The sequence below is a fragment of the Stenella coeruleoalba genome, assembly GCF_951394435.1.
Source record: "Stenella coeruleoalba genome assembly, chromosome: 6".
Taxonomy (NCBI): domain Eukaryota; kingdom Metazoa; phylum Chordata; class Mammalia; order Artiodactyla; family Delphinidae; genus Stenella; species Stenella coeruleoalba.
This window is the reverse complement of record NC_137151.1, coordinates 99,428,230-99,455,123: the sequence shown is the minus strand read 5'-3', so window position 1 is coordinate 99,455,123 and position 26,894 is coordinate 99,428,230. Positions and strand designations below refer to the sequence as shown.

General features: G+C 40.4%; 1 protein-coding gene across 4 annotated transcripts in view; it reads left to right on the top strand.

Moving 5' to 3' along the window:
* Nucleotides 1-26,894, top strand: part of LOC307187526 (uncharacterized protein) — a 239,132-nt gene that overhangs the window by 142,737 nt on the left and 69,501 nt on the right. For 2 of the 4 annotated variants that reach the window (XR_013828634.1, XM_079923717.1), the window contains exon 3: nucleotides 814-936. Coding sequence is in view for 1 of the 4 variants with exons in the window: in XM_079923717.1 (XP_079779843.1) it covers nucleotides 814-936 (123 nt within the window). In the remaining 3 variants the exon portion in view is untranslated. Of the gene's footprint in view, nucleotides 1-813; nucleotides 1,560-26,894 lie in introns of those variants that run through there. The other 2 variants (XR_013828635.1, XR_013828636.1) reach the window with 1 other exon arrangement.

Sequence of the window (26,894 nt, the reverse complement as noted above, 5' to 3'; positions counted from 1 at the left end):
GATTTATTCTGGTGGCAATTGAATATAGAAGAAACACCTGCTTATTAAAAAAACAACAACATGGGAATATTATATATGGCTTCTAATGAAGACTGTTACAGTACAGAAGCTGCTGTTGAGTGTTGTGCATTATATTCCTTAACTCCAGCTCTCCTTCCCTGGGCCTCTGTACTCCTATGGGAAGGATGGGTCTTGGGTAGCTGGTCTTGGCTGGTGCCTGTTTAGTATGTTAATTTCCTTGCTTTGCTGTCATTTTCATTTGTAGTATAACATTAGCAAGAGGTAACTCTAGATCTGGGCTCTCCTTTTCACCTCAACAGCTCCCCATTCCCTATTCAAATCTACCTTGCCTATCTAGATGGCTAGGGAGAGGGAGTTTTTTGTTTGTTTATTTTCTGCACACTTTTGGAGCTCTCCTTATAGACTCCTGGAGCCCCTAATTTGTACATATCTTAGGGATGGGAAGTACTACCGTACAGAATGTCATACTAGACACTTTTATGTCACATACAACATACATAATGTTCTGTTAGAATTTGCAAAGTGCTTTTGCATATGTAAGGTTTCTACTCCCACAACAGATTCGTGAGGTAGGTAAACCATGTATTATTGTCTTGCCTTTGTAGGAAGTAGATGGGTAAGGAGTTTAAGTAACTTGCCCAAGATGACACAACAAGTAAATGATGAGGACAGGACCCCATACAAGGCCTGCTGGCTGCAAGTTATGACCCCAGTGTATCAGTTTGTTAGAGCTGCTGTAACAAAGTACCACACACTAAGTGGCTTAAATAACAGAAATTTATTGTCTCACAGGTCTGGAAGCTAAAAGCTCAAGATCAAGATGTCGGCAAGGCCATACTTCCTCTGACGGAGCCAAGGAAGGATCTGTTCCAGGCCTTTCTCACAGCTTCTGGTAGCTCCTTAGCTTTGGGCAGGGTAACTCCAATCTCCACATGGTATTCTCCCTGTGTGTGTGTCTGTCTCTTGCATTCCTCCTTTAACTGTTAAGCCACACTGCCTCTCTCATTGTTCCTCATTCGTTTTATCCACACCTCGCTGTTTGGTTTCTATCAGAGGTCTAGCATGGAGTTTGGAAGCATCTCTAATTTCAGGATCTCAAGACTGTCTCTCCTGTGAGTAGAGAGAGGTTATTCTTTGCACCCAGTGCCCCTACAAAAGGTGCAGGGAGTCTGAACAGCCCTGTGTCTTCCTTTTAAAATGCCAGAACCATTAAGTACAGTAAATTTGTTCTACTAGAAAGGGTAGGTTGTAGCCAGCAGGAGTAAAAGCCATGCCACTTATTGGTCTAAAAAGGTATTTAGCAGCTACAAATAACCTCCTGGATTAATGGAATCAACAGTCTTTAGGTATCCACATGTAAAGGGACCATTTATTCGACATCCATTCATTTATTCAACAAGCCGCGGTGCCGGTTTGGGTCGAGCTAATTCTGAATTGAGGCTACTGTCCTTCCTCTTAAGGCTTTCTTCAATAATTATTCTGTTATTGACACATCACTGACCCAGGCATGACTAATGGGTTAGTATTACTGAGAGATGCAGCTAAATAAAGGTCACCTCAGGGTGGGCGGCGGGGGGAGTCGAGCTGACATTTCCATGGTGCAGTGGTGGAGCAAATGGAGATTTTAAGGGGGCAGACCCCACTCAGTCTTTACAGGAGACTACAGTGCCATTACAATGCTGCGTAATCAAATTTCTTCCTTTTCCGCAATCTTTGTTCCACTTATTAATTAAGTAAAATGACACAAGAGGGTGAGCGCTGGCTGTCTGTGGCACACTTTGGTGTATTGTTAGGACGGCGGTGCAGGCTTGATTACAGTCAGTGTGAACAGTAGCAGGTTACTTATTGGGTAATAAGACCGACCCAGGAGTGTCTTTATAAGAGTTGAAAGAGGAATTTTCAGATAAAAGAGAAAAAAATGTTTTTTTAATGAAATTTAGAAAATGGGGTCTGAGTATAATTTATGGACTAAATCTTGCCCTCTGGCATCTGCCAAAATAGAAAGACAAGGAGGAGGAAAGAAGCCAGAGTGTGGCAACTTTCTCATAAGCTCTCTCTCTCCTTTTCCTGTCCATCTGTAACCCCACATCAATGGATTACCTACATTCTTAGGCAAGGTTTGCTATCGTCTCCTCAGGATGCCTTTTTTCTTTTAAATACTGGAGGGCTTACCTGTAAAAAACTCTAGCTGATTGCTTTTCTCCATCATCAGTTTTCCTATGTGTGAAATGGGCAGGTGAGTCCTTGATACAGTATTGCCTCACAGAGAATTTGGGAGACACAATGAGTATCAAGCTCTTTGTGTTCTACGCCAGAAGACACACTGGAAACAATAATCAGTCAGCGCAGGTCAGCGCTGTGCCCACCGAAAAGATGCAACAAGTGTTTTCTGAATGAACAGACGAACCCGAAAAGGCCTTTTCTGTTTGCTCGCTGTGGTGGACCTGAGGATGTGCTGCTCCGTCTTACGGTCTGATGCCCTCAGCTGCTGGGGTGCTGCAGGCAGCCGGCCCCTTCCAGGTTCTCTCTGGTGAGGAGAGAGGCCTTGTACAAGGCCACGCCCCCTTCCTGGGGCAGCTGCATCCAAAGACTGACTGATGAAGGGGTACGGAGCTTTGGTCCTCTCACCCAAATGGAGCAGCATTGAGAGGTGGGTCCATCTTCAGAAATCCCCAGAAGTTAGGCTGAGGCGTCCATCGAAACTGCACTGCAGCCCGACTTCTCCCTCTGCCCAGTTTTGCTTCCTTCTCTTCCGTTCCCTGCCATAGATGTTGGATCCCAAGGGCACCCCCTAAAAATGTCCTGCACACTAATCTCTGTCTCAGAGTCTTCTTCCTGGGACACCCAAGCTGCGACATTCATGAAATTATGTAGTACTAGACATGCAAAAAGATTTGGGGGCTGACGGAATAGGGTGAAAAAGACATGTGCTACTCATTGCTGCTGAGAGAACTCTTGTTTGTGATGAGAACTTTTATGTGGAATTTGCAGGCTGGAACACAGCAAATTCCGCCAGAGCCTCACCCCACCCTGTGCCTGCTTTAATCTGGTATCTAATGGCTACAGCCCCTTGGAGCCAAACTCTTTTTTTGATTCTCTCCCTTTTAAGGCTGGAACATGTGGGACCTGGTTTACTGGAAACATGACTATATTATACAGCAGATGTTAATGAAGAATGGGCACATGAGGTTAATAGTACTTTTTGACTGGCTTATTGCATTCTGAAGAGAACATTGAAGCTATTAAAATGTGTAATTGGGAAACAGAACCTATGATGCCATCTACATATTTCTGTGACCCGTGTTTAAAGGGTTTCATTCAGTTCTCTAATAAGTGAAGGGAACAGTTTTGACAGTGCCTGCTTTTTATTGTCTTCCCCATTTTTCATTTTCCAAGGCTGAGGATATAACGCAGACCTTCTATGCATCCTGAATCTCTGTTTATTTGCTCTTGCCATTTGCTTGGCTCTATTGTTAAGAGAAGAAAATATGAGAGAAGAAAAGTTATGATCCTTAGAGGCTTTTCTAATTAACTGTTTGAAGGAGACTTTGAAAAAGTGCCTAAGTGTGAGGTTATTTGTATGCCTAATTTCGTTTTTATGTTACACTTACTTTTAAGTGTAATTTACCAAGGCTTAACGCTTGTATTCTTTCAGGGGCATTACAAAGAGCATTGCACATTTATTACAGCCCTCTAAATGGCTGTGTTTTATTTCCATATGCTTTTAAATGGTTATTGAGTGGATTTGGTGCTCTTCCTGTAGTTAAAGTGCATTTTTTTTTATTGTACATGAATGGTAAATAATTGATACCTGCCATATGCTTCTCTCTCCCTTTCTGAGCTCCCCTTTCCCTTTCCCTCTTCATTCTCTTCCCTTCTCTGTTCCTATTGGTTTCTGCCCTTATCATGCTCTTTATCCTTTCTGCTCCTCTCTCTGCAGGTCTCCACTGCTTTCAACACCATTTTCCTTACCTCTCAACGTGCTCATTTGAGAGGGGGTTTTTACGTGAATTCTTGAGACCATTGCATTACTCGGTGGGGATGAAGGAGGGGGTAAGGGCGTACAGCTTTTTAATTAGGTGATGCTCAGATCAAGAATTTAAAATAAGAGAGTGATTTTAGAGAACATTTCTTGAATATTTTTTTCTTCAGATTGCAAATTGATACAGGGCTAATTATTGTTGCCTCTGCTTCTCTGACTAACCAGTGACAACCTCTAGAAGCTTGGAATTAAGGAAGATGTGGCCAAGTGTCTGAGATCATTCTTAGCAGGCAAAGCTTCTCAAGCTGAACAGTTTGAAAGAATCTCTCATTAGGGAAAGAAGAGGATAGATACTTCAAGATAAAATCTAAAGAATGTTCAGTTGGATGAATTTTTGGGGGGGAAATTCCTACTATACTGAAGCCACAAAACTATAAAAATTTTGATTTCTTTGCTCTTAAATCCCCAGAAGGCAAAAACAAAGACCCACTTATAGATGTGACAGCCCACAAACACTAGAAGAGTTTTTCATTTTGAAATTTTAGAAAGTAGTTGAAAATTCATATAGAAATGTAAGGAACCTAGAATAATCAAAATAATCTTGGAAAAAAAGAACAAAGTTGGAGGATTCATATTCTCGATTTCAAAACTTAATACAAGGCAACATTAATCAAGATAGTACGGTACCGGGATAAGGATAGACACATTGATCAGTGGAACAGAAATGAGAGCCCAGAAGTAAACCTACATATCTATGGTCAACTGGGTTTTGAAAAAAAATGTCAACATCATTCAACAGAAAAAGAATAGACCTTTCAACAAATGGTACTGGTACAAATGGACAGCCACATGCAGAATAATGAAGCTGGATCTCTGTCTTACACCTGTACAAAAATTAACTCAAAATGGATCAAAGGCCTCAATGTCAAGCTAAAACTATAAGGCTCTTAGAGGAAAACATGGGAGTAAATCTTTGTGACTTTGGATTTGGCAATGGATTCTTAGATATGACACCAAAAGTACAAGCAACAAAATGAAAAAAATAGATAAATTGGAATTCTCGAACATTAAAAACTTTTTTTCTTCAAACTACACTATCAAGAAAGCGAAACAACCACCTGCAGAATGGGTGAAAGTATTTCCAAATCATAAATCTCATAAGAATACTTAGAATATATATTCAGAATATTTAAAGAATTCTTACAGTTCAATAATAGCCAGACTTAAAAACGGGCAAATGATTTGAGTAAACATCTTTCCAAAGAAAATAATCAGAAGACCAACAAGCTTAAGAAAAGATGCTAAACATCATTAGCTATCAGGGAAACGCAAATCAAAACCACCATGAGATACCACTTCACATCTGCTATGTTAAAAAAGACAGACAATAACAAGTGTTGTCAGGATGTGAAGAAATTGGAATCCTTATACAAGGCTGGTGGGAATGTAAAATGTTACAGTCATTTTGGAAAAGAGTCTAGTGGTTCCTCAGAAGATTAAACATAGAGATACCATACGGAGTAGAACCCAGCAATTCCACTTCTAGGTATTCGGTTGGCCCAAATGTTCAATCGGGGTTTTCCATAAGATGCAACGGAAAAACCTGAATGAACTTTTGGGTCAACTCAATATACACTCAAGACAAATGAAAACATACGCCCACACAAAAACTTGTACATGAAATGTTCATAGTAGCATTAACTGTAATAACTAAAAGGTAGAAATAAACCACATGTCTATCAACTGATGAATGAATGAATAAAATGTGTTATATCTATACAATGGAATATTATTTGACCATTAAAAGGAACGAAGTACCGATACATGCTGCAGCATGGATGAACTTTGAAAACATTATGCTAAGTGAAAGAAGCCAGACACAGAAGTCCATATATTGTATGGTTTCATTAATATGAAACCATCAAGACAGGCAGAAAGTAGAGACAGAAGGTTGCCTAATGCTGGAGGAGAATGGATGGGGAGATTGTGGGGTGATAGCTAAAGGATATGGGGCTTCTTTTTGGGGTGACAAAATGTGCTAAAATTGATTGTGGTGATGATTACATAACTCTATGAATACACTAAAAGCCATTGAGTTATATACTTTAAATATTTGAATTGCGTGGCATTTGTCTCAGTATAGATGCTACCCACAAAAACTATAATCTCCAATAATTTAAATAAAAAGGAGTTGGAGCATTTTGAAGTTGTGGAAGGTGACCCCTCCCCCAAAGCAAGGCTGCAACTTCTTTGATTAATAACTTCTAAGACTCAAGACACACTGGGTGTAAGTAAGCAATTATTCCTGTTTTACAGATGCAACAGTTGAGACTCAGAGGGTTAAATGACTTGCCTCAAAGTCATACAGGTGGTAGTGATGGGGAACCTAGATCTCTCACAGCCTCTTAGTGCAGGATTCTGTCATTACACCAGCTCTTCTCAGACTTTCCTTCTCACCGTCCTTTGGAGGCAGCAGAAATACGAAGCAAAGCTGCCTTTGCTTGTTTTCTTACATCATTGTTATTAACTAACCCAAGCCTATTCTTAATGCACAACTCTCAAGTCCTTTTTGGTATATGGCAGGAGTCTTGAAGAAGCTTGAGGTGGGTCAGTTAGTTATTCCCTCACAACCTTTCAATCAGGTAAAGGCTGATCTCAAGACAAATTCTGCCTCACATATGAACATTAAATAGTCACATAAGCAGGCAGGCGTAAAGTAGCTCATACGACCTGCTCTGCAAACATGATGCCATCCCAGGGCTCTGTCCTTTTGGCTGTGTTCATCCCCACTTGCATGAAAAGTCCACTGAGGCAGATATGGTGTTATTCAAGAGGCAGGATTCTGTTCCCCTACAGTTTAGGCAACAGAAGTCCTTCTGGCTAATGGCTGGACCTGGGACCATTCAGAGATCAAGACCGGGCATCATTTCAAAGATTCAGGCTACAGATCCAGCTAGATTCTGATACCCAAACAAGGATGTGGAGAGCCTCTTAAATATTTTAGCAAATCTATACACCTTGAATACATTTAATTTTACCAATAAAGCACATTTTTAACCCTTTGAACCTCAGGTTTCACCTCTGTAAATTGAGGTATTTAAGGAGTAGTGTTACAAATATGTGGAAACTTCTGTGATACACGAACTAAAAAGCCATTAATTTACTTAATAAATCCCCATTTTAAATAATTCTAAAATTTGCTCTGCTAATTAGGAAAACCTTGGGTACTGATTGAGATACAGAAGAGAGAAGCATTTGTCATAGCTACTTCTAGAGCAGTCCTTTCAAATGTGATGCTAACTGGGCACCCCAGGAGTATAGATTTTCCATTAAGGCAGCTGACTGCCCCTGGAGTGAGAGCCTAAACTAACTAGCATATGCAGAATGTCTCAGTCTAGGCTGAAATATTTCAAATTAAATTATAATTAATAAATAAATTAATAAATATGCAACGAAACTCCAAGCAATGTACTAGGGCTGCCACTTGATTTACATATTTTAATTACATATTGTGATGCTTATATCCTCAGGCTTGTTAGCAAATGACACAATTTTTCTTTTTTAAAAATTTTTAATTTTTATACAATTTTAAAATGTTACTTTCCATTTACAGTTATTACAGAATACTGGCATCTTCTCCATGTTGTGCATACATCCTTGAGCCTGACTTACACCCAACAGTTTGTACCTCCTAATCCCCCACCCCAATATTGCCCTTCCCCCCTCCACTGGTTACCATAGTTAACTCTCTATATCTGTGAGTCTGCTTCTTTTTTGTTATATTCACTAGTTTGTTGTATTTTTTAGGTTCCACATATAAGTGATATCATACAGTATTTGTCTTTCTCTGTCTGACTCATTTCACTTAGCATAATGCCCTCCAAATCCATCCATGTTGCTGCAAGTGGCAAAATTTCATTCTTTTTTATGGATGAACACATCTTCTTTATCCATTCACCTGTTGATAGACACTTAGGTTGTTTCCATGTCTTGACAATTGTAAATAATGCTGCTATGAACATTGGGGTGCATGTATCTTTTCAAATTAGTGTTTTTGTTTTTCTCGGATACATACCCAGGAGTGGAATTGCTGGGTCATGTGGTAGTTCTATTTTTAGTTTTTTGAGAAACCTCCATGTTGTTTTCCACAGTGGCTGCACCAATCTACGTTACCACTAACAGTGCACAAGGGTTCCCTTTTCTCTTCATCCTCCTCAACATTTGTTATTTGTAGACTTTTTGATGATAGCCATTCTGACAGGTGTGAAGAGATTTCTCATTGTGGTTTTGATTTGCACTTCCCTGATGATTAGCAATGTTGAGCATCTTTTCATGTGCCTCTCAGCCTGTATGTCTTCTTTGGAAAAATGTCTATTCAGGTCTGCTCATTTTTTAAATCGGGTTGTTTTTTCGATATTGAGTTGAATGAGCTGTTTATATATTTTGGATTTTAACTCCTTATCGGTCATATCATTTGCAAATAGTTTTTCCCATTCAGTAGGTTGTCTTTTCATTTTATTGATGGTTTCCTTTGCTGTTCAAAAGCTTTTGAGTTTAATTAGGTCCCATTTGTTTATTTTTGCTTTTATTTCCTTTACTTTAGGAGATGGAGCCAAAAAAATATTGTTTTGATTTATGTCAAAGAGTTTCTGCCTATGTTTTCCTCTGGGAGTTTTATAATATCCAGTCTTACGTTTAGGTCTTTAAGCAAATGATAGAATTTTTCAAATCAAATAGAGAGAAAATGGATAGAAGAGGAAGACATAGAGAATCTATAGAAAGAAAAAAACATCAGAGGCAGAGAAAAGTAGAAACTGAGGAAGAAACAGAGTGGTATATTTAAGATTCAGAGACTCAGAGAGAGGCACAGAGAGAAGCAGAGACTGAGAATCAAAATAGTCAGGCATCCTTGGGTTGCTCATTTTCTAATTTCCATGTCGTCCCTTTAAAGACCTCCTTTCCACTGCCAAGAGCCACAAGTCTGTCCCATCAAAACTATCCCCAGCCTGGCTGAAGGGATAAACAGAGGTCAATAGAAATATCTTCTGAGAACTCCCATGTTCATTGAAGCAGTATTTATAATAGACAGGACATGGAAACAACCTGTGTCCATCAATGGATGAATGAATAAAGATAGGTGATATATATATATAAACTTTAGGGAAGAAGGAAATTCTGCCATTTGTGACAACGTGGATGGACCTTGAGGGCATTATGCTAAGTGAAATGTCACACCGAGAAAGACAAATACTCTATGATCTAACTTACCTGTAGAAAAAAACTGAATTCATAGAAACAGAGAATACATTGGTGGTTGCCCGAGGTGGAGGATAGGAAGTGGGGGAAATGGGGGAAGGTGGTCAAAAGGTACAAACTTCCACTTATAAGATAAACAAGTTCTGGGGATGTAATGTACAGCATGGTTATTAGAGGTAACAATACTGTATCATATATTTGAAAGTTGCTAATAGAGTAGATCTTAAAAACTCTCATCATGAGAAAAAAAAACTGTTACTGTGTGAGGTGATGGATGTTAATTAAACTTACTGGGATAATCATTTTGCAACATATACATATATCAAATTATCATATTGTACACTAATGTGATTAATACAATGTTATATGTCAATGATACCTTAATAAAATTGGGAAAAAATGAGAAATATTTCCTGAGAGCATAAACCTAAGCTCACTCTCCCTTCCTGAGTCTGGCAGGGTGCTCCTGTGCTGTTGAGGACACGGGTAACATCCTTCCTAGAGGAGGATGGCAGTGCTGCAGCTACACACCAACTGCTGGAAATCCAGAGGTCTCTTTCACGTAGGTGGAGTGAATGACTGACTGTGGGCAATAATATGGGGGCTTCAGAAAACGATCTCCTTGACTCACTATTTCTATTCATTGCCTGCCTTGGCTTTGCCACTTAATGTGGTGTTGGACAAATTACTCAGCCTTTCTGGATCTCAGATTCCACCTTCATAAAGTGAGGACTAATGCCATAAGTATATACAATATGTACTGTAAATACTTTTTTTTCCCCTTAATTCATTCTCTCTTTTTTTTTTTTTGTAACAGCTTTTTTTTTTTTTCATTAAGAATATGTTTTAAAAACGTCAGTGGTTCTGGAAGAGTTTTTCTCAAATACCCATCAAAGTGCCCCTAATGGAGAATGAAAATAAACATTTAGACCTCTGAGATCTGGGGAAGGATTTGGAAGCTTTGCCTCAAGCTCAAAATTTATTTGCAGTTTTAAGGTTTATTTTATTTTAAAAGTCCATGAATTTTGCATTTTACTCCAAGTTTGCATACTACTCTAGTTTGTAATGTTCTTAAGAAAAAAAAAAAAGGCATTTCCCCTATTATTGGCACTCCAGGAAAATGTACCATGTTTATCCTGCAGCTTGTTGTTCTCCTGGCACGTGGCCATATACCCCTCAGAGTCTGTAATCCCTGGCTTGAGCAGGGTGGCCTCACGTATCAGCTAACATGCTGGCAAATAAAGCTACAAAGGAAATAGGACACCCAAAGATGATTCCAGTTTTGTCTTGAGGCCATTGGGTCTGGTATTCATATCCAGGCTACTCTAAATCTTTAGCTAGAAACTATGGTGATTTTATTCTCAGACTGAGGCAAAAAGATGATAAGAGGAGTAGTGGGTTAAAGAATGAATTTAGGGGTTTTCTGATCTTATCATCATCCTAAGAATTTGGCTTTAGATTTGAGGTCTTCTAGGCCATGTAAAGAATGCCAAGGGATTCTAGTCCTCTCAAAGAAGATCTTTATCAGAGTCAGTCATCCTGGGTCATGAGAGAGGATGAGAATTTGAAATGGTATGTGAGCCTGAAATATCCTTTCAGGTAATATTTATAGTTTTGGGGGCCCTGAAGTTCTCAAGGTCCTCCTGGTTTCAAGGTGCAGGCGTTACTTTATGATGGCCATGCTAGCTAGAACGCATCATCGTCTTCTGCAGCCAATAAACTAAAGATCCTGCTGTCATGAAAAGGTACTAAGAGGTTAAATGTTCCTTGGAAGAGTATCTTCTTAGAGTCATCTCTCAACAAGTTGTCTTCGGCTGCACAGATTGTCTCAATCATTACTAACAGATGCATCTTCAGCAAGACAATTTTGCAAGCTCAGGCAGAAAAGAACTCATGCTTTTCTGAAATCTTCCCCATGGCTCATATTAAAACTAGCCAGGAGAAGAGACATAGCAAAGTTTACTAGGGACAGTTCCCTGGAGGTGAAAATAATAGGGATAATGAGACAAATATTCTTAAGGCATCCTGGGGTTTCTGAAATAAGCAGACTCTGGTCCACTGAAATAGCTGGTGGAGAAATGGCTTCGTTATACATAATTTTAGAAAATGTATTCTGTTGTTATATTCGAAATACATTTGAAATTTCCTGAAGGGGTTCTAGTCACTTTTAAAAGTATCATTGCCAGGAATAGCCAACTGAATAGCAATCAAGTTTGCCTTGCTGATGTAGGTGAGGTAACATTATAACTTCCTTTGTGGGTAAAATTCACCTGGGCTTCAGAAATGGCCAGATTGAGCAATGTTCATGTTTGGAACCAGAGCAGCCTGCAAGGGTAGGGATATGGAGAGGCAAAGAGGGGTAACTCCCAATTCCTCTCCAAGCTTGGTTCTCTTTAAGAAGTAAGAATGCAGGTTTGGGGAAAAGGTGTTGGGTCAGCTATCCTGTTGGGGAAGTTTGGGAACCACACTACTCCTACTGTAGTCTAACTGTAATCAAGAAGGAAGCAGATATGGAGTGTGTGTATGTGTGTGTGTGTGTGTGTGTGAGAGAGAGAGAGACAGAGAGAGAGAGAGAGAGAGAGAGAGAGAGAGAGACTGACTTTCTGGTTAAGGTGAGATAAGCCCTCCATTTAATGGCCTAAAAGCTATTGGAACAGGCCTGTTAGCTCCAGGTAAATGTTACCGAAGGCTCCACAAGTCAGTATAAGGTCCAGGCATGAAGAAGGGAACTTTTACCTATTCCAAATCACATTATAGAGCCTTGTTTAGTGCATCTTTCCAATGGCATTGTAGACAGCTATGACCCCAGATCCATAATGGGGAGGTGCAGGAGCGTGTTCTGTGTGCTCAGCAGGGAAGCCCTTCTATGCATTACTTCCAGATATGTTGACCATCTTCCTATAGGCCAGGCCTTGGGCACTGAGGAGATGAAGTCAAGTGAATCTGGACACAAGTCGAGTGTGGGGAACTTTTGGTCTATGGTACAGGATTCATGTAGAGGCATTATCGAGTGGCTGGAGTCATATACAGACGCGCTGTGGTGTAGTGGTTAAGCTGACAGGCTTCCGAAGTCAGGCTGCCTGTGTTAAGGTGCCACTGTTGCCACTAACTAGTAGTTCAAGCTCGCTGAATCTCAATTTTATCATTTGTAAAATGGGATAGGTCCTACTATATATGTATAGGATGTATATATGTACAGGTCCTACTAAAGGACTATTTTGACTATAAATGAGCTGATATATGTAAAGTGCCTGATTCATAATAAACATTCAATAAATGGAGCAATATTATGATTATACATAAATACATAATGTCATTATTGTCATCCAGGGAGAAAATTATGTCAGGAGACCTCTGGTAATCCCCAAATTTGGGAATAATGCCGTAACATAGCTTTGGAGGCAAAATTTTCTTTACTTCCTAAAAGTTACTACTCTGGGGAGGAAGAAGCAACTAGGCCTCAATGAGATATTCTAGTTTCACAAACCAACTCTCCACCCTAGAAAGTGAAACGCTGAATTAGTGCTCAGCAAACACTTCTTGCCACGGACTTTTGGAGTTAGACAGGAACAGGCAAAATTAGGACTATTAAATTTCAGAGATTGTTGAAGTTCTGTAAGATAGCAAAACCAGTACGAGAACGCCCATTTGCTCAGGGAACGAGAGACGAGGGAGCGCCCAAACAACAGTCCTGTGATGAACTTGGAAATTCTGGTTCTGCCCAACTCTACCAAGTGAGATGGGAACCCACAGGGGTTTCAGGAGCTGAGCTGGGGTTGGGAGTTGTTGGCTGGCCCAAACCCAAGACTCAGTTAGGCTATGACTGCCTGGCATTTTGTAGATGCTTCCCATTTTTCCGAACTAGGTGTTTATTTTCTGTCTGATTTTGAGTGACTATAACTGGACACTGTCACACATCTGTGAAGGGTCGAGTAAGTTCAAGGTGAACTAGATGTGCAGACCCAGCTTACCTTCAGTTGCTCTAGCCTCCTTTTTCTGCATATTTTTCTCCCCTCTGCTGAGCACTCCCTTCTTAAAGGGCTCCTCACCCTTTCCTATTTCTGCCCTTCCCTTCATCAATTTCTGCTTCCACAAAGGATTTGATATGTCATTTATATTTCATAATGAATTTAAGCCAACATGTTACTTCTCTCAGAAGTAATTTCCCCTTAGCCTCAGATGTATGTGGCAGCTGAACTCATCTTTGTGTCGGCTTTGACTTCGCTCCTATGCTCGTTGCAGCATGAAAACAGCTTTGAGGGCTCTACTGTAGATTTCAGTGTGATGCAACATGGAAGAAATTCTGGTTTCAGAAGGAGTTATAATTCACCGATTTTACCTTGATCAAACAAAATGTTATCTGTACCAGGAAAAGGAACCATGTTTGTAGGCAAATCACTCTATTGGAAACTGAATATAAAAGCAGAGGGAGGAGAATAAAGAGAAGAGAGAGGAGAAGGAAGGGAAGGAGGAGAAAAAAATGAAGGGAAAGGAAGAGAAATAGAGAAAGCATCACCGTCTCCTCCTGGCTGAGAACAAAGAACCTAAATGACAATACTGACACATGGTGCCTGGAATAGTCAGAGCTTGATGGTGTAAACAGGGGCCACAGGGAACTGCACTGACTTTTACAATTCTTTTCTCCTTTTCTTTACTTTACAAGTCTTTGTCTATGAAAGGACTTCAGAAGCAGCTTACCACTTTTCTCATTTCTTATTTTTTTACTCAAAATTTGCTTGCTTAAAACACACATCTTTACACAAAAGAACAAGAACGACACACACAGGCTCCATTTTAGGACTTTGCTATGACTTCCTATCCTTGTTAGATTTTTTTTCCACTCTGCTCATGACCTAGTCCTTTCTCTTGCTAACTGATTTCTTTGGAGATTTTAAAGGTCAAAGTTTATTATATTATTACCTTTAAAAATGTACATTAAAAAATAGAACAGAGAATATTCTAAGGAATGAGCCAGGTGCTGTACAAAACCCAGAAATTGTTTCAATTTCTACTTACAGGATTTAAAATTTTGCTTTTGAACAGAGATAAAACTAAGGGGAGAAAAGAAGATCAGCAAAGCAAAGGGAAATAAGTCTGAAGTATCCAAAAGCATTATGTTAGCTTTTCTTTTTTAACAGATTAAAATAATCTCAATAACCCCTGAAACACAGCAGCTTTATATATAGTTTATATATAGGATGTGTTGGAAATGATATATCAGCTTAAAAATGTTTTTCTTAAAAAATAGCTTTTTTTAGACTTACAATGTCAAACTGATGATGTTATAGCTATAGGGGGAATATGTAGCTTGAGGAAACATGGTACCTGAGTTACAAGTTAAAATTAAAATTTTGAAATAATGGCTTTCATTCAGCCTGATACAGTGTATGTATGCTCTGATGGCAAAGATCCCACTAATACAAGTCACGTGTTCTAATCCATTTGTCCAGTGAATGATTTCACCTTTCTGCTATGTGCCACTACTCTAAGGGCTGAAAGAATTGGGATTTCTCCCAGCAAAATGTGGGTCCCCAGGGCTCCATCTGTCTGCCACTCTCAGACTGTGTTAGTGGTAACCTTCCCCTCTCCCCAGCACTCTGACACAGATTTTTTAAGATGCATGACTAAACACTGTTACAGAGAGCTCGAGGATAAAAACTGTGTAACAACCATAGCCATTTGCTGCATGTTTCCTATGTGCCCAAGTGCAGTACCTGGTGCTTTCTTCATTCTTCATTATCCCTCAAGTCTGGTAAGACGACCATCTTTAGCCGCACTTCTGGTTTGTGGAAGACAAAGGTTCTTTCCTGGTTAGGCCCCAAGTTGATACTTTTCCCCATCAGCAGGGTCTTTCCATGCTTTGGCGAAGGTGTTGCTCATGGTCAAGCTCAAAGCGGGTAGGTAGGATAGGGAACTGTCATCGACCCTCCGGAGTTGGTCCCCAACAAGGGCCTTCCTGCCCTGTGTCCTTCGAGTCAACAGAACCAGGCTGAATGTCCCTCAGAAGTGAAGGAAAGTTTTATTCTTGGATCAGAGAATAGACAGATGAGAGCTTGTGCTCTATAGCACAGGCTCTCCCCACTAGGCCAGGGGCAGGGCTGCTTTACAGGAATCTTACACTAAGGGGAGGGGGCGGAGCTTTCTTGGGTCTGGCGCAGGCGTGTTGCTCAGGGCTTTGGATCACAGTGCCAGGCCGCCATCTTGAATTGCAGTGCCGTTCCCAGCGCTTCTGCACACGCCCTGAGCTGAGGTGTGGGTGCAGCCGTTTCGCGCTAGGAACTGGTCTGAAGGGCTGGTGTGAGGCCTCTGCAGGTGGCCGCAAATGAGCACGTGAAACTAGTCCAAGCACAAAGGCAAAAACACGTTAGACTTTATTTTGTTACCCAGCTTCTATTTTTAATTCCCAGGAATTGTTCATGGGCTTTGCTGGTGACCGCGAGAAGGATGCTAGCTCAGTCAGAGCCAGAGTGTTAGAATCCTGCAAAGCAGTGGTGGGTGGCTGGCCCCGGTCACATGACTAGCTCCCCAACAATTCAGTCCACCTGCAGATAGTACCGTGCGGTTTCTGTCTTATAGTTGAGATTTCAGCTGGGAAAACAAATGGAGAACAGAACACCTATACGGTTTTCTCATGTTGTGATGTGACTTGTGCATGGAAGTCCTCATCCACTTTCTCATCTTGAGGCACTTGTTGCCACTTGTAAGACACTTCGAGGCAGTGCCTGGAATGGTGATAAGTGTGGGGTCTGAAGTTAGACACTTGGATTTGAACCTCAGCTTGACTACTTATGAAACGCATGACCTTGGGCAGATCACTCAACTTCTCTGGGTCTGAGGAGCTTCCTCTACAAAATGAGGGTTAAACAAGACACATAATAGATGCAAAATGCTTAATGTAGTGCCTGGCACTTGGTAACATTCAGGAAAAGCTACTCATGATTATTACTCTGAGCCTCAGTCCGGGAGCCGTAAGTAGTGTGTGCTACATGAACTACTGCTTCCGAATGCAGATATTAGCCTTGTTAATCACGTCGGAAATACACGATGTCCTGCTTATTTTCTTTTTATAGATACACAGTTTGTGATGGTCCTACCCTTTGTTTATCTTTTCTTTCTTATACTTTTTAATGCTCTCTCAAGATATGGGTATTAGGCAATTTTATGTAAAAATAAAAATAACTAAAATAAATATAAATACATAACAAAATATAGAACATATAACATAAAAATGTAAATAAATATATGTAACTGCCTAGATAAATTTGAATTACAACATGAAAATTTATCAACCTTGTCTGTTATTTTTGTTGATCAAATATATCTCTTTAAAAAAATTATAGGACTTCCCTGGTGGCACAGTGGTTAAGAATCCGCCTGCCAATGCAGGGAACACAGGTTCAATCCCTGGTCTGGGAAGATCCCACATGCCGTGGAGCAACTAAGCCCATGTGCCACAACTACTGAGCCTGCACTCTAGAGCCCATGAGCCACAACTACTGAGCCTGTGTGTCACAACTACTGAAGCCTGTGCGCCTAGAGCCTGTGCTCCGCAACGAGAGAAGACACCGCAATGAGAGGCCCACGCACTACAATGAAGAGTAGCTCCCACTTGCCGCAACTAGAGAAAGCCCGTGTGCAGCAATGAAGACTCAACGCAACCAAAAATAAATAAATAAATAAAATTGATTCTTTTTTTTTTTTTTTTTTTTTTGCGGTACGCGGGCCTCTCACTGTTGTGGCCTCTCCCGTTGCGGAGCACAGGCTCCGGACGTGCAGGTTCAGAGGCCATGGCTCACGGGCCTAGCCGCTCCGCGGCATGTGGGATCTTCCCAGACCAGGGCACGAACCCGTGTCCCCTGCATCGGCAGGCGGACTCTCAACCACTGTGCCACCAGGGAAGCCCCTAAAATTGATTCTTTAAAAAAAAAAAAAATTGTAAGTTGACTAATGTCTTTCTTTGGGCACAAAACTGGTAAACAATGTGGTAAATAAGTCTAATAAATTGCACTTAGAAGCATGCCATGTATCATGCCACATACATATTTTTGTGTGTATGTAATCTATACAAGTAAATATACATAACTGGCAATCTTAAATCAAGAAATTTAATTTAGTCTAACATTTCTTAGACAAAAATAAATTGATTATCCATTTTTGGTGTCATTCACATTGCAGAAAACCTATTTGCCAGTTAATGTAGTTAATAAAATCACTTCTGAGGTCCTCCCATATCTAGTGCAGTGGCTTTCTCCTGCAAATTTGCCATTTTGTTATCTGAGTGCTTTGAGTTAGTTAATTAAGAACTCTTCATCTTTCAATGAGGTAATTTAAACAGGATTTGTCATCATGGAAGGAAGAACTTTCTCTAAATTCTCTTCATGAGGAAGTTGGTCCCTTGGACATGGTATTATTTTCCTTTGAGGGATTGTTTCCTGATAAAGGGAATTTAGTTTTTCATAAAGATCCTCCAGTTTTGTTAAAAATTGGTTTAACAATCTGTTTCACTTCCTGTGCCAAATATTAGTGTAAAAAATTTTTTTTGACTATCATAGTTAATTCATGGAGTGCTACATGCAGCCGATTGAACACTGTGTCAGTACACGGGACACCTTGGGTTTTTGAAAAAATGTTGAACCTACAGAAAAATTGAAAAAGTAATATAAGCCTGATAATATTTACCAGGCCCAGTGATTGTTTGAACATTTTGCCAGTTTTGTGCCTGCACACACACAAGCGTCTATGTCCCTCGATTTGGACTTGTCTGAGTTTTTCTCTCATGATAAGAATCAGGCCAAACATTTTTGGCAAGAGCACAACACAGCAGAGGGTTGCAAAGCTTTTAGATGAGATAGGAAGGTGACAATGTCCCCTTTTATAGAAGTGAAGAACGTAGGCAGAGTCATCCTTCAGGTCAGGTGACGTGGGGCGACTGTTGCATATTCGGGGAAGGGCTTAGAGAGTTAGTCACTTAGGGATTTAGTGGATGAGAAGGGCTAAGACAGAAAGAGGGTGGCTCCTGCCAGGTGGTGCATTTAAATATTTCAATATTCTTGGGCCTAATATGTATATATGTATCTTCAGCTCACAAAACTTTCCTTCTCCTTTTACATTTCTAAGGCAAAATCTATGATGCTGTCCCTAACATAGCCGCTCACAACTCCTAGGTTGACCTTCCAAAAGATTGTTTTTTCCCTTCAAGGTTATTTTTGATAGTCGTTTATATCAAGTTTGACTTAAATAAAAAGATTTATGGCTTGGGGTAAGGGTAGGGGAGGGATTCACAATATGATTTGCCCCAGGCCTTGTACTTACTAAAGTCAGCTCAAAACTTTGTTTTATTTTTCATTTTAAAACCATAATTCTCTAGGGACAGGGGGCAGAGAATTACTTAGGAGGAGAAGAGTTGAGAAGTTTTCCTTAAGTGGGCATCTGAAGAAATCATGTTTGCAGTCCTTCAAGAGGGGATGAAACAAATTAGGGAGATTGGGGTCAAATGCCTGAAGCCCTAGAATCTTCAGGAAAAGCTGTAAATAATAGATTGTCCTCCTTAAATAAAAATTAAAAAGTAAATGACAGAAAAATAAATGATAAACTTCGGAACACTTTCCAAAATTATCTATTTTTCTTCTAAACTTTTGTGTCCTGGGGCATATTACCTCTGTGACAAAGACCTCAGAAAATTGATAGAAAAATATTGGCCCCACTCCATAAACAATAATGACAAACAGCTATCAGATAGATACAGGGAGGCTGGGAGGTCCTGGGGCCCATGCTTAAGCTCTTGGGTCCCTGGGCCAGATCATAGAACACAATGGTAGCTACCAGGAGTTTTTCCACTAGGTGGTTCTATGATTGGCAAAACTGATGTGATAAAAATCTGGCCACCTCTGGCTGTGATCCAGGCCTCAGAATCTCCTCTCTCCTGGCAGATAACAGAAGCGGTAGAACAGGAGAGCGACACCAGAGTGAATTCACCAAAAAGATTGAGTTTCCTGCTTTCTGTTTTTCTCAGTGGCTTCTTGAAGGTCACGGGTGAGTTCACAGAAAAAGGTGACACATTGGCTGTGAATTAATTACTGATATACTTTTCATCCCTGTCTTCCTTTAGTCTCCATGGGCAGGTGGCTCATACATAAGTCCTAAGAAAGTTCAGCCTCAGGTTGCTCTGGCCGGGTTGGCATGATGTGAAATGAGCGACACACCCTCTAATACCACCCTTATCAGTAGCTGTGATAAAGAAACATCTGCCCCCATAAAAAGTCAAGGGCAGAGGTCATCTGGCATTCCAAGGGAACTCTCCACAGCAGGGAGCTTTCTAATTGGCTGGTATTGATCAGTAAATTGTGTCTCTGCTGTGATTAATTCTAGCCCCCCCACCCCCAAACTCCCACAGCATGAGCGTGATAGGTCAAGGTTGGGGCCTCTAAGCATCCTTTACAAATGGAGCTCAGGTCCTCAAAGGCGCCGGTGAAAGACTGTAGCTTAACTCTCTCCCAGCTGCTAATGCTAACCCGGGAAGCTGGTTTCATTCAGTTTCCTTGCTCTCCCTAATAGCGGCTTAATGGGATGCTAATGTGAGGAACAGAAGTTATCGGATGGCTTGTAAGATTTATGATGGATTTATTACCACTCTGAGTTCCCTTGATGTTCAGTGCATTATTTCCCCATCCAGCCCTGTTATTGGCCTTAGTAAATGGTTTCATAATTAATTAATTTTTTTCCTGGAGGGGGTTAAATTATTTTTGCCCTGCTGCTTTTCCTCCATATTTAATTCCCAATGGATGATTCTTCTCTGTGTGCCTACCAAAAATGGAGAGAACAGATGTTAGTTAGTATATTCCTTTCCTGCCAGCTAATGCCTCTTCATCTTTCTACAATAGTGGTTCTCAAACTTGACTCTTCACTAGAATTACCAAGGAGAGCTTTTAAAATACTTATGCCCGGGTCCCATTCCCAGAGGTTCTGATTTGATTGTTCTGGGGTACTGCCTGGGTATCAGGAGTTTGAAAAGCTCCCCAGGTGATTCTAACGTGCAGTCAAGGTTGAGAACCACTGGATTAGACTCTTAAATTCATCTTAACTGCTACCTCTCCCATGATGCTTTTTCTTGTCTCCCAATGGACATGATCTCTCATTCCTTGGAATCCGTGTATCACTTTGTATATGTCCTTGGAACTCAGTGCTTTGTATATTTCCATTGGCAGTTTACCTATTTGTGAACTTGTCTTATTGCCATTATTAGACTGTGAGCTTACTGTGGGCAGTGCCTGAGCTGTCTTTGTGCCGTTGTGGTGCCTTGCACCTACCTGGGACACAGTAAATATTTATTGACCTGAGTTTTACCAGTGACCATGCTCTATGGGACACTGTTCTCTAACCTCCAACCTCGCATACATCTCAGGCAGTGTGAGTGGATTCTATTTTATGATCGTTAAGATAGATTTTGCCTGCCAGTATGTCCCTGCTGCCTTCTACCATCCCTTCTCACCAGGGAGACTACATGTCCTGGTTTGCTGGGGACAGTCACTGTTTATGCCTTTTGTCCCAGCATCATTATGTATAGCACCTCCTTTCACTCTCAAAGATGTCCCAGTTTGTCTTTCCTCAGGTCAGCCTAAAGACAAACTTCTTTAGGGCTCAGACTTTCTTTATGTGGTAAGCTTAAGTAAACTGCAAAAAGGCTTGTACTAATAATTCCATATATAAAATTCCATGTCTAATTCCATGTATAAAAAATTATAAATCAGACAACTAAACTACAGTGTTAGGAGTCAGGCTAGTGGTTTTCTTTAGAGTTTTCCAGGGCATGGGATGGGGTACACAGGGGCAGTTCTAGGATGCTGGAAATATTCTGTTTCTTCATCCAAGTGTTGGTTATACACCTGTGTTCATTTTGTGAAGTCCTTCTTTTCTGTATGTATATTATACATCCATAAAAAGTTTTCCTAAAGGGAGGGCTAAATTATAATCAGTACAGATGCAAAATTCAACACATCCTTATCAACTAATATGATCACCCTGATTGACGAATTCTTTTTTTTTTTTTGCGGTACGCGGGCCTCTCACTGTTGTGGCCTCTCCCGTTGCGGAGCACAGGCTCTGGACGCGCAGGCTCAGCGGCCATGGCTCACGGGCCCAGCCGCTCTGCAGCATGTGGGATCTTCCCAGACCGGGGCACGAACCCGTGTCCCCTGCATCGGCAGGCAGACTCTCAACCACTGTGCCACCAGGGAAGCCCACGAATTCTTGTTAAGCATGAGCAAAGTGCTGCAATGGACAGAGCACCCAAGAAATCTACTGTTTATCTTCTTGGAGGCATATGTTGTTATTGTTTCATTAAGAAAATATATATTGTCAATCACCAAATACAGTGTAGTCTTGTTTGTTATAGAATTCTTCCAGTGACTGTGACTGTTTTCTCATATTACAGATGAGAAAGCTGTCACAGAGCTGGTAAAAAAGTAGGCTGAGTTTTCATACAGGCTGAATTTATGCACAGTAGGTTGAAATCAGCTGGTTTTTCAGCTGTCTCGATGACAGAAGCAGATTAAATGTATGGCCAACCTTATTGATTGGACAGAAATCAAGTAAGAGAGCTTAAAACAAAAAATTAAACTACAACTAGAAAATAAACAATTTCTTAACTTTAAATAGAAAAGACCAGAGAGTTGGTAGCTGAATAGAGGTTAGGACCAATAGTTTCTGAGTTTCCAGAAAGCATTATAACAATCCAGGTACCTATGAGGGTCTTAGTCTCAAATTGGAAGAATTCTCTGAGGGTTCAATGTGAACCCTGCCTGTGTTTAAGCCCTGTTCTCCTAGCCCAGAACAAGAGGACTGTCAGCATGGAAGCATCCCAGAGAATCCTTAATGACTGTCTCTGTCTCCTTTTCATTCTACCCCTCTAAGCATGATCAGGAAATAAATGTCTTCCCTTTTTAGATATAGCTAACATGGGCAAAAGAAGTGAGTTAGTTTTCACTATTACAGATAATAAATAAATCTTGTGGTGAAATAAATAATATATAATAATGGACTAAAAATTATGGCTGAAAACACATAAAGCTCTATAAAAGCAGAAACTGTCAAAAGTAGAGAAAGTCAGAGAGCTAATCTGTTCAGACGAAAATACAGCAGCAAAATCCCGGGGCCTCATGCACTATACCAAAGTGAGTTTTAGCTACCCATGCTGTGTTGACTCCCGACGAAACGCCATTGAGCTTAAAATAAAATAAGTTTGTAGTCCCAGATAACGCTTCACAAGATCAAATAATGTTAGGCCACTCTAGCCAGTTATATGAAGAAATAACTCATAGCAATGTACCAATATGTCAAGACTTCTTACAGGAGGCAATATGAAAACTAGCTGGATGGTGTCAGGCTTGTTTAAAAGCTCATTTGCCCCCCTTCGTCACTGTCCTTTCACCTTTCCATGTCATATATCCTGGTCTCTTGTCGATGTAGTTGTCAAAAGCACCAGCTTAATAGTGCTGGTCCCTCAACAGAGATGTGTTAATGTAAAGATGGCAAAGTTCCCTGCCGAAAGGGAAATGCAGAGAAGTGGAGCCAGCTGAAGTCCTGAGATATCAGGTGACAATAAGACTGTGTCATTTCATAGCACATTTCCCTGAGGTACCAATGAACTTCACATAGAGTTTTTTTCTGTTTTGTTATTCTGACATCCTGAAAAAAAAAAGGTTGAGGAAAGACATTTCCATTCTACAGAAAGAGAAACTTGGATTCAGAGGAGTAAAATGAATTGTTCTAGATCACTTTAGTTTTTGGGATTTCCTGGCTTCCGTAAACAACCGCCAATCTGCCTGCACCTCTCACACACATGACAAGCACACACCTCTCTCCACAACTCCATAGACATCTTTGTATTCGGAGGAGCAGATTTAATGTCTGGGATGGGAGAGCGGGTGTGTGAGGTGAATGAGAAAGTCCATGGCCTCCTGTCTCCTGAAGTGATCACAACATGTATCATCCACAAAATCCCATCCTGGTTCAGTGCAACAAGTGTTTCTTTAATTAAACTCAGCCTGTATGGGCTTCTGTTCCACCTCCTGATACTGCCCATCTACAAAATCCAGTGAACACCCCCAAGTCATAGGAGGCTGTCCAACGAGAAGACTACATACTTTCCAGGTTTCAAGTCACAAGACCTGAGTTCCACTTTTAGCTCTGCCCACTCACTAAAGACAATACCCAGTGTCTGTCTTCTGTCAAGTGGTCAAATTCAGTAAATTCTTTTGGCTTCTTATTTCTTATCTAAATGGTATTTATGATAATTTAATGGGCTAACTAATTTTATTTATCTATTTATAATACATTTATTTATTTATTTATCTAGGCTGCATTGGGTCTTCGTTGCTGCACGCGGGCTTTCTCTAGTTGCGGCGAGCAGGGCCTACTCTTCGTTGCAGTGCACGGGCTTCTCATTGTTGTGGCTTCTCTTGTTGCAGAGCACGGGCCGTAGGCACACAGGCTTCAGTAGTTGTGGCACTCAGGCTCAGCAGCTGTGGTGCATGGGCCCAGTTGCTCCGCGGCATGTGGGATCCTCCCAGACCAGGGCTCGAACCCGTGTACCCCTGCGCTGTCAGGCAGACTCCCAACCACTGCGCCACCCAGGAGGTCCCCTAACTAATTTTAAATGGTCTAACACAGGAGTTGTCAAAGTACAGTCTGCTTGCTACCTATTTATGGAAATAAAGTTTTATCGGAACACAGTCACGCTCATTCATTTAAGGCTCTTACATGCTTATTGTCTATGGCTACTCTTTTGTTACAATATCAGAGTTGAGTAGTTGCCACACATAATAGGCACTCACTGTATATTAGTTGCCTATTCTTTTTTGTTTTTTACGTTGGTTCTTACTCTTAAATAAGTGCTCCTCATTGGTCACTCTCTGATCATCCTCTTCCTCCCTGGAAACGGATTGACTACGATGGACTACACTGCCTTTGGACTGTTATTTCCTGGAGAGTTTCAACTTTACTTTGGGGACTTCTACATCTTTGTAATAATAGGAAATTCATCTGGAGTAGGTAGGGGTTGACAGTCCTAGAAAACAGGAGAGAATAGAAGCATTGCAGCTCCCTGCTTCTGAGTGGGCTCAATGAGGAGACACCTCAGATGCTGGTTCAGGCTCATGTCTCTATTTTTTTTTGCCAAGGTTTCTATAATTTGATTTTTAGTTATTGAAATCTTCAAACAACCACAGGTTGTTATTTGTTTATCTTTAGCAGAGGCATATGGTGTAAGGGGCAAGTCTAAATATTTTTTTTCTCTAAATTTCAATATCACTAAAAAAAAAAGTCCATTCTCCATTATTTTGTGAGAACAACATAGTAACAGGAGGTGTGCTTTGGGAGTTCAGAAAATCTGGGCTCAAGTCCACATTCATCTTCATTTTATTATGTTGGGCAAGTCTCCTAATTTCTGAGTATCAGTTGCTTCATAAAGAAAATAGGCATAATAATTGTTTCACTGCATGGTTTTGAAGCATAAAAGATAATGCAAGTAGAAAGCTTTGTAAACTACAGAGCCATCTATAAATGTGACATTAAGTGTAACAGGGTCTGTTCCAGGGTGTTTGATCACTTTCCTTTGGTTTATATTTTTACATTTGTATCAAGCTCACAGTTTTAATTACTGGTATTTTACACCTATGTTCTGATATCTGACAAGATTGATCCCTAAGAATATATTTTGCTAACTTTTCCTCTTTAGGGTTTTGGGCCCTTGTTATAAGACAAGCACCAAGCTTGGCAATTAGTCCACACTAATTCTAATGACTTCCCAGAAAAGTCCTGTTGTATTTTTGGATAGAATTATTTTAATAAGTTTGAGAAGCCTTGACATCTTTATGTTGAATTTTTCCACCTAATAAAAATGTAATTCTTCCTATTAATTATTAAAATTGTATCTCTCAATCAAGGTTTTAAAAGTTTTAATACATTTCTCATTGAGTTGGTAGGTCTTTTATATTTGTTGCTCTTTGAATAGCTTTTCTTTTCCATCATATGGTCTATTTAGTTATTGTCAGTATATAGGAGTACTATTGCTTTTTAGGTAGTTATCTTATTCCAAGCCACTTTATAACTCTTTATTAATTAAGAAAGCTTTTAGCTAATTCATTTGGTTTTTCCAGATATGTGCTTATGTGATTTTCAAGTACTTTAGTATCTTAGTTCACAAAATTGATTCTTTTTGTTTCATGACTTATTGCCTTAGCCAGAGAATCTAAAGTGATAATAGTATTAAAGGACATCTTTGTGTTTGTTTCTGATTTTGAATATTTCCAATGTTTACAAATTAAATGTGCTCTTTATTTATTTTAAGCCAAGAGCACCTTTATCACATTTACGGGGCATCCTAATTCTATTTGAATGTTTACTTCATAATTAGGGGAATGTGTTGATTCTATCAAATGTGGTGTCTATGAAATGATCACATAGGTTAATTATTGTTGAATCAGTGAATACTCAGTGGATTCTTTTTTTCCTTGGAAATCAATCTCTGTGATCAGGTGACTGGCTCTGCTAACAAGGACAAATGTGCAAATGGTGCCTTTATGAGTCTGAACATATCAGGACCAAACTCAATACACAAGAAAGTGGGCCAATGCAGAAGCACGTGTTACGGGAGAGAATCCCCCTGAGTTTCTCTCCTTGGGCACATTCTCTAAAGTTGGTAGCTTTGGACAGTTTTTAAAGATAATGACAGCTGACATCACAGTTGTTAACACTATGAAGAGAACACATTAGAAGGGGCACCATGGAATACAGTGGAGAAGTTGAGGACATGCCATGTCAATACATGATGCTTTGGCATGTTAAGTACTTTGCGTTAAAGGCGCTTGAAAAACAGCAGAGGCAATAAGGGCACTCAGGTACCAGGAGAAAGAAACATTCTCATCAGCAGGGATGGGGAGTTGAAGCTGAGAAAAATTTGTACAACGGACCTTGTCAGAGTAGTTCATCCTCCTTTTGTTCACCCCTTATGTTTTAGCTACTTTCCCTAGACTGCTACTCTTTGTTCAACCTAGTATTGACGCACATAGGTCTAGTCCCTTCTTTGGGTCTTCATTTTTCTTGTGAGGATCCCCATTTACATGTAAATAAAATGTGTATACTTTTCTCCTGTTAATCTATCTTTTGTCAGTCCCAGCTGGAGATCACAGGAGGCTAGAGGAAATTTTACTTTCCCTACAATGGGAATGAAAATCAGCGGCCTGCTCATGAAATGTGAAGTTCAAAGGGTGTCCAAGATGGTGCCTTTGTGTGTGTGCCTCTCTTTCCAGCCAAAGGTGCAGGCCCCGCTCCCTCAGCCAAGCCAGCAGGTCCCTCAATTGCATCCCCCTAACCCCTGCGCTAGCTCATACTTGGCCAGCTCAGGCCTCTGGGCTTAAGACTGAGAGTAGAATTTCAATGCCATGAGCCTTGCATTTTAAATGCCAAGCCTAAAAATATCCTCCAAAACGTAGACAAAGGAACTACTAACATCAGTGTCTATACCAGGTCCTTGCTGGCACTCTGGCCGCTTGTATGACCTTTCAACACAGCGTTTGAAAAAATGATCAGCGCTTTCCTCTTCCCCTGGCAGCTCAGAATAGCTCTGTTTCCTTTCCTA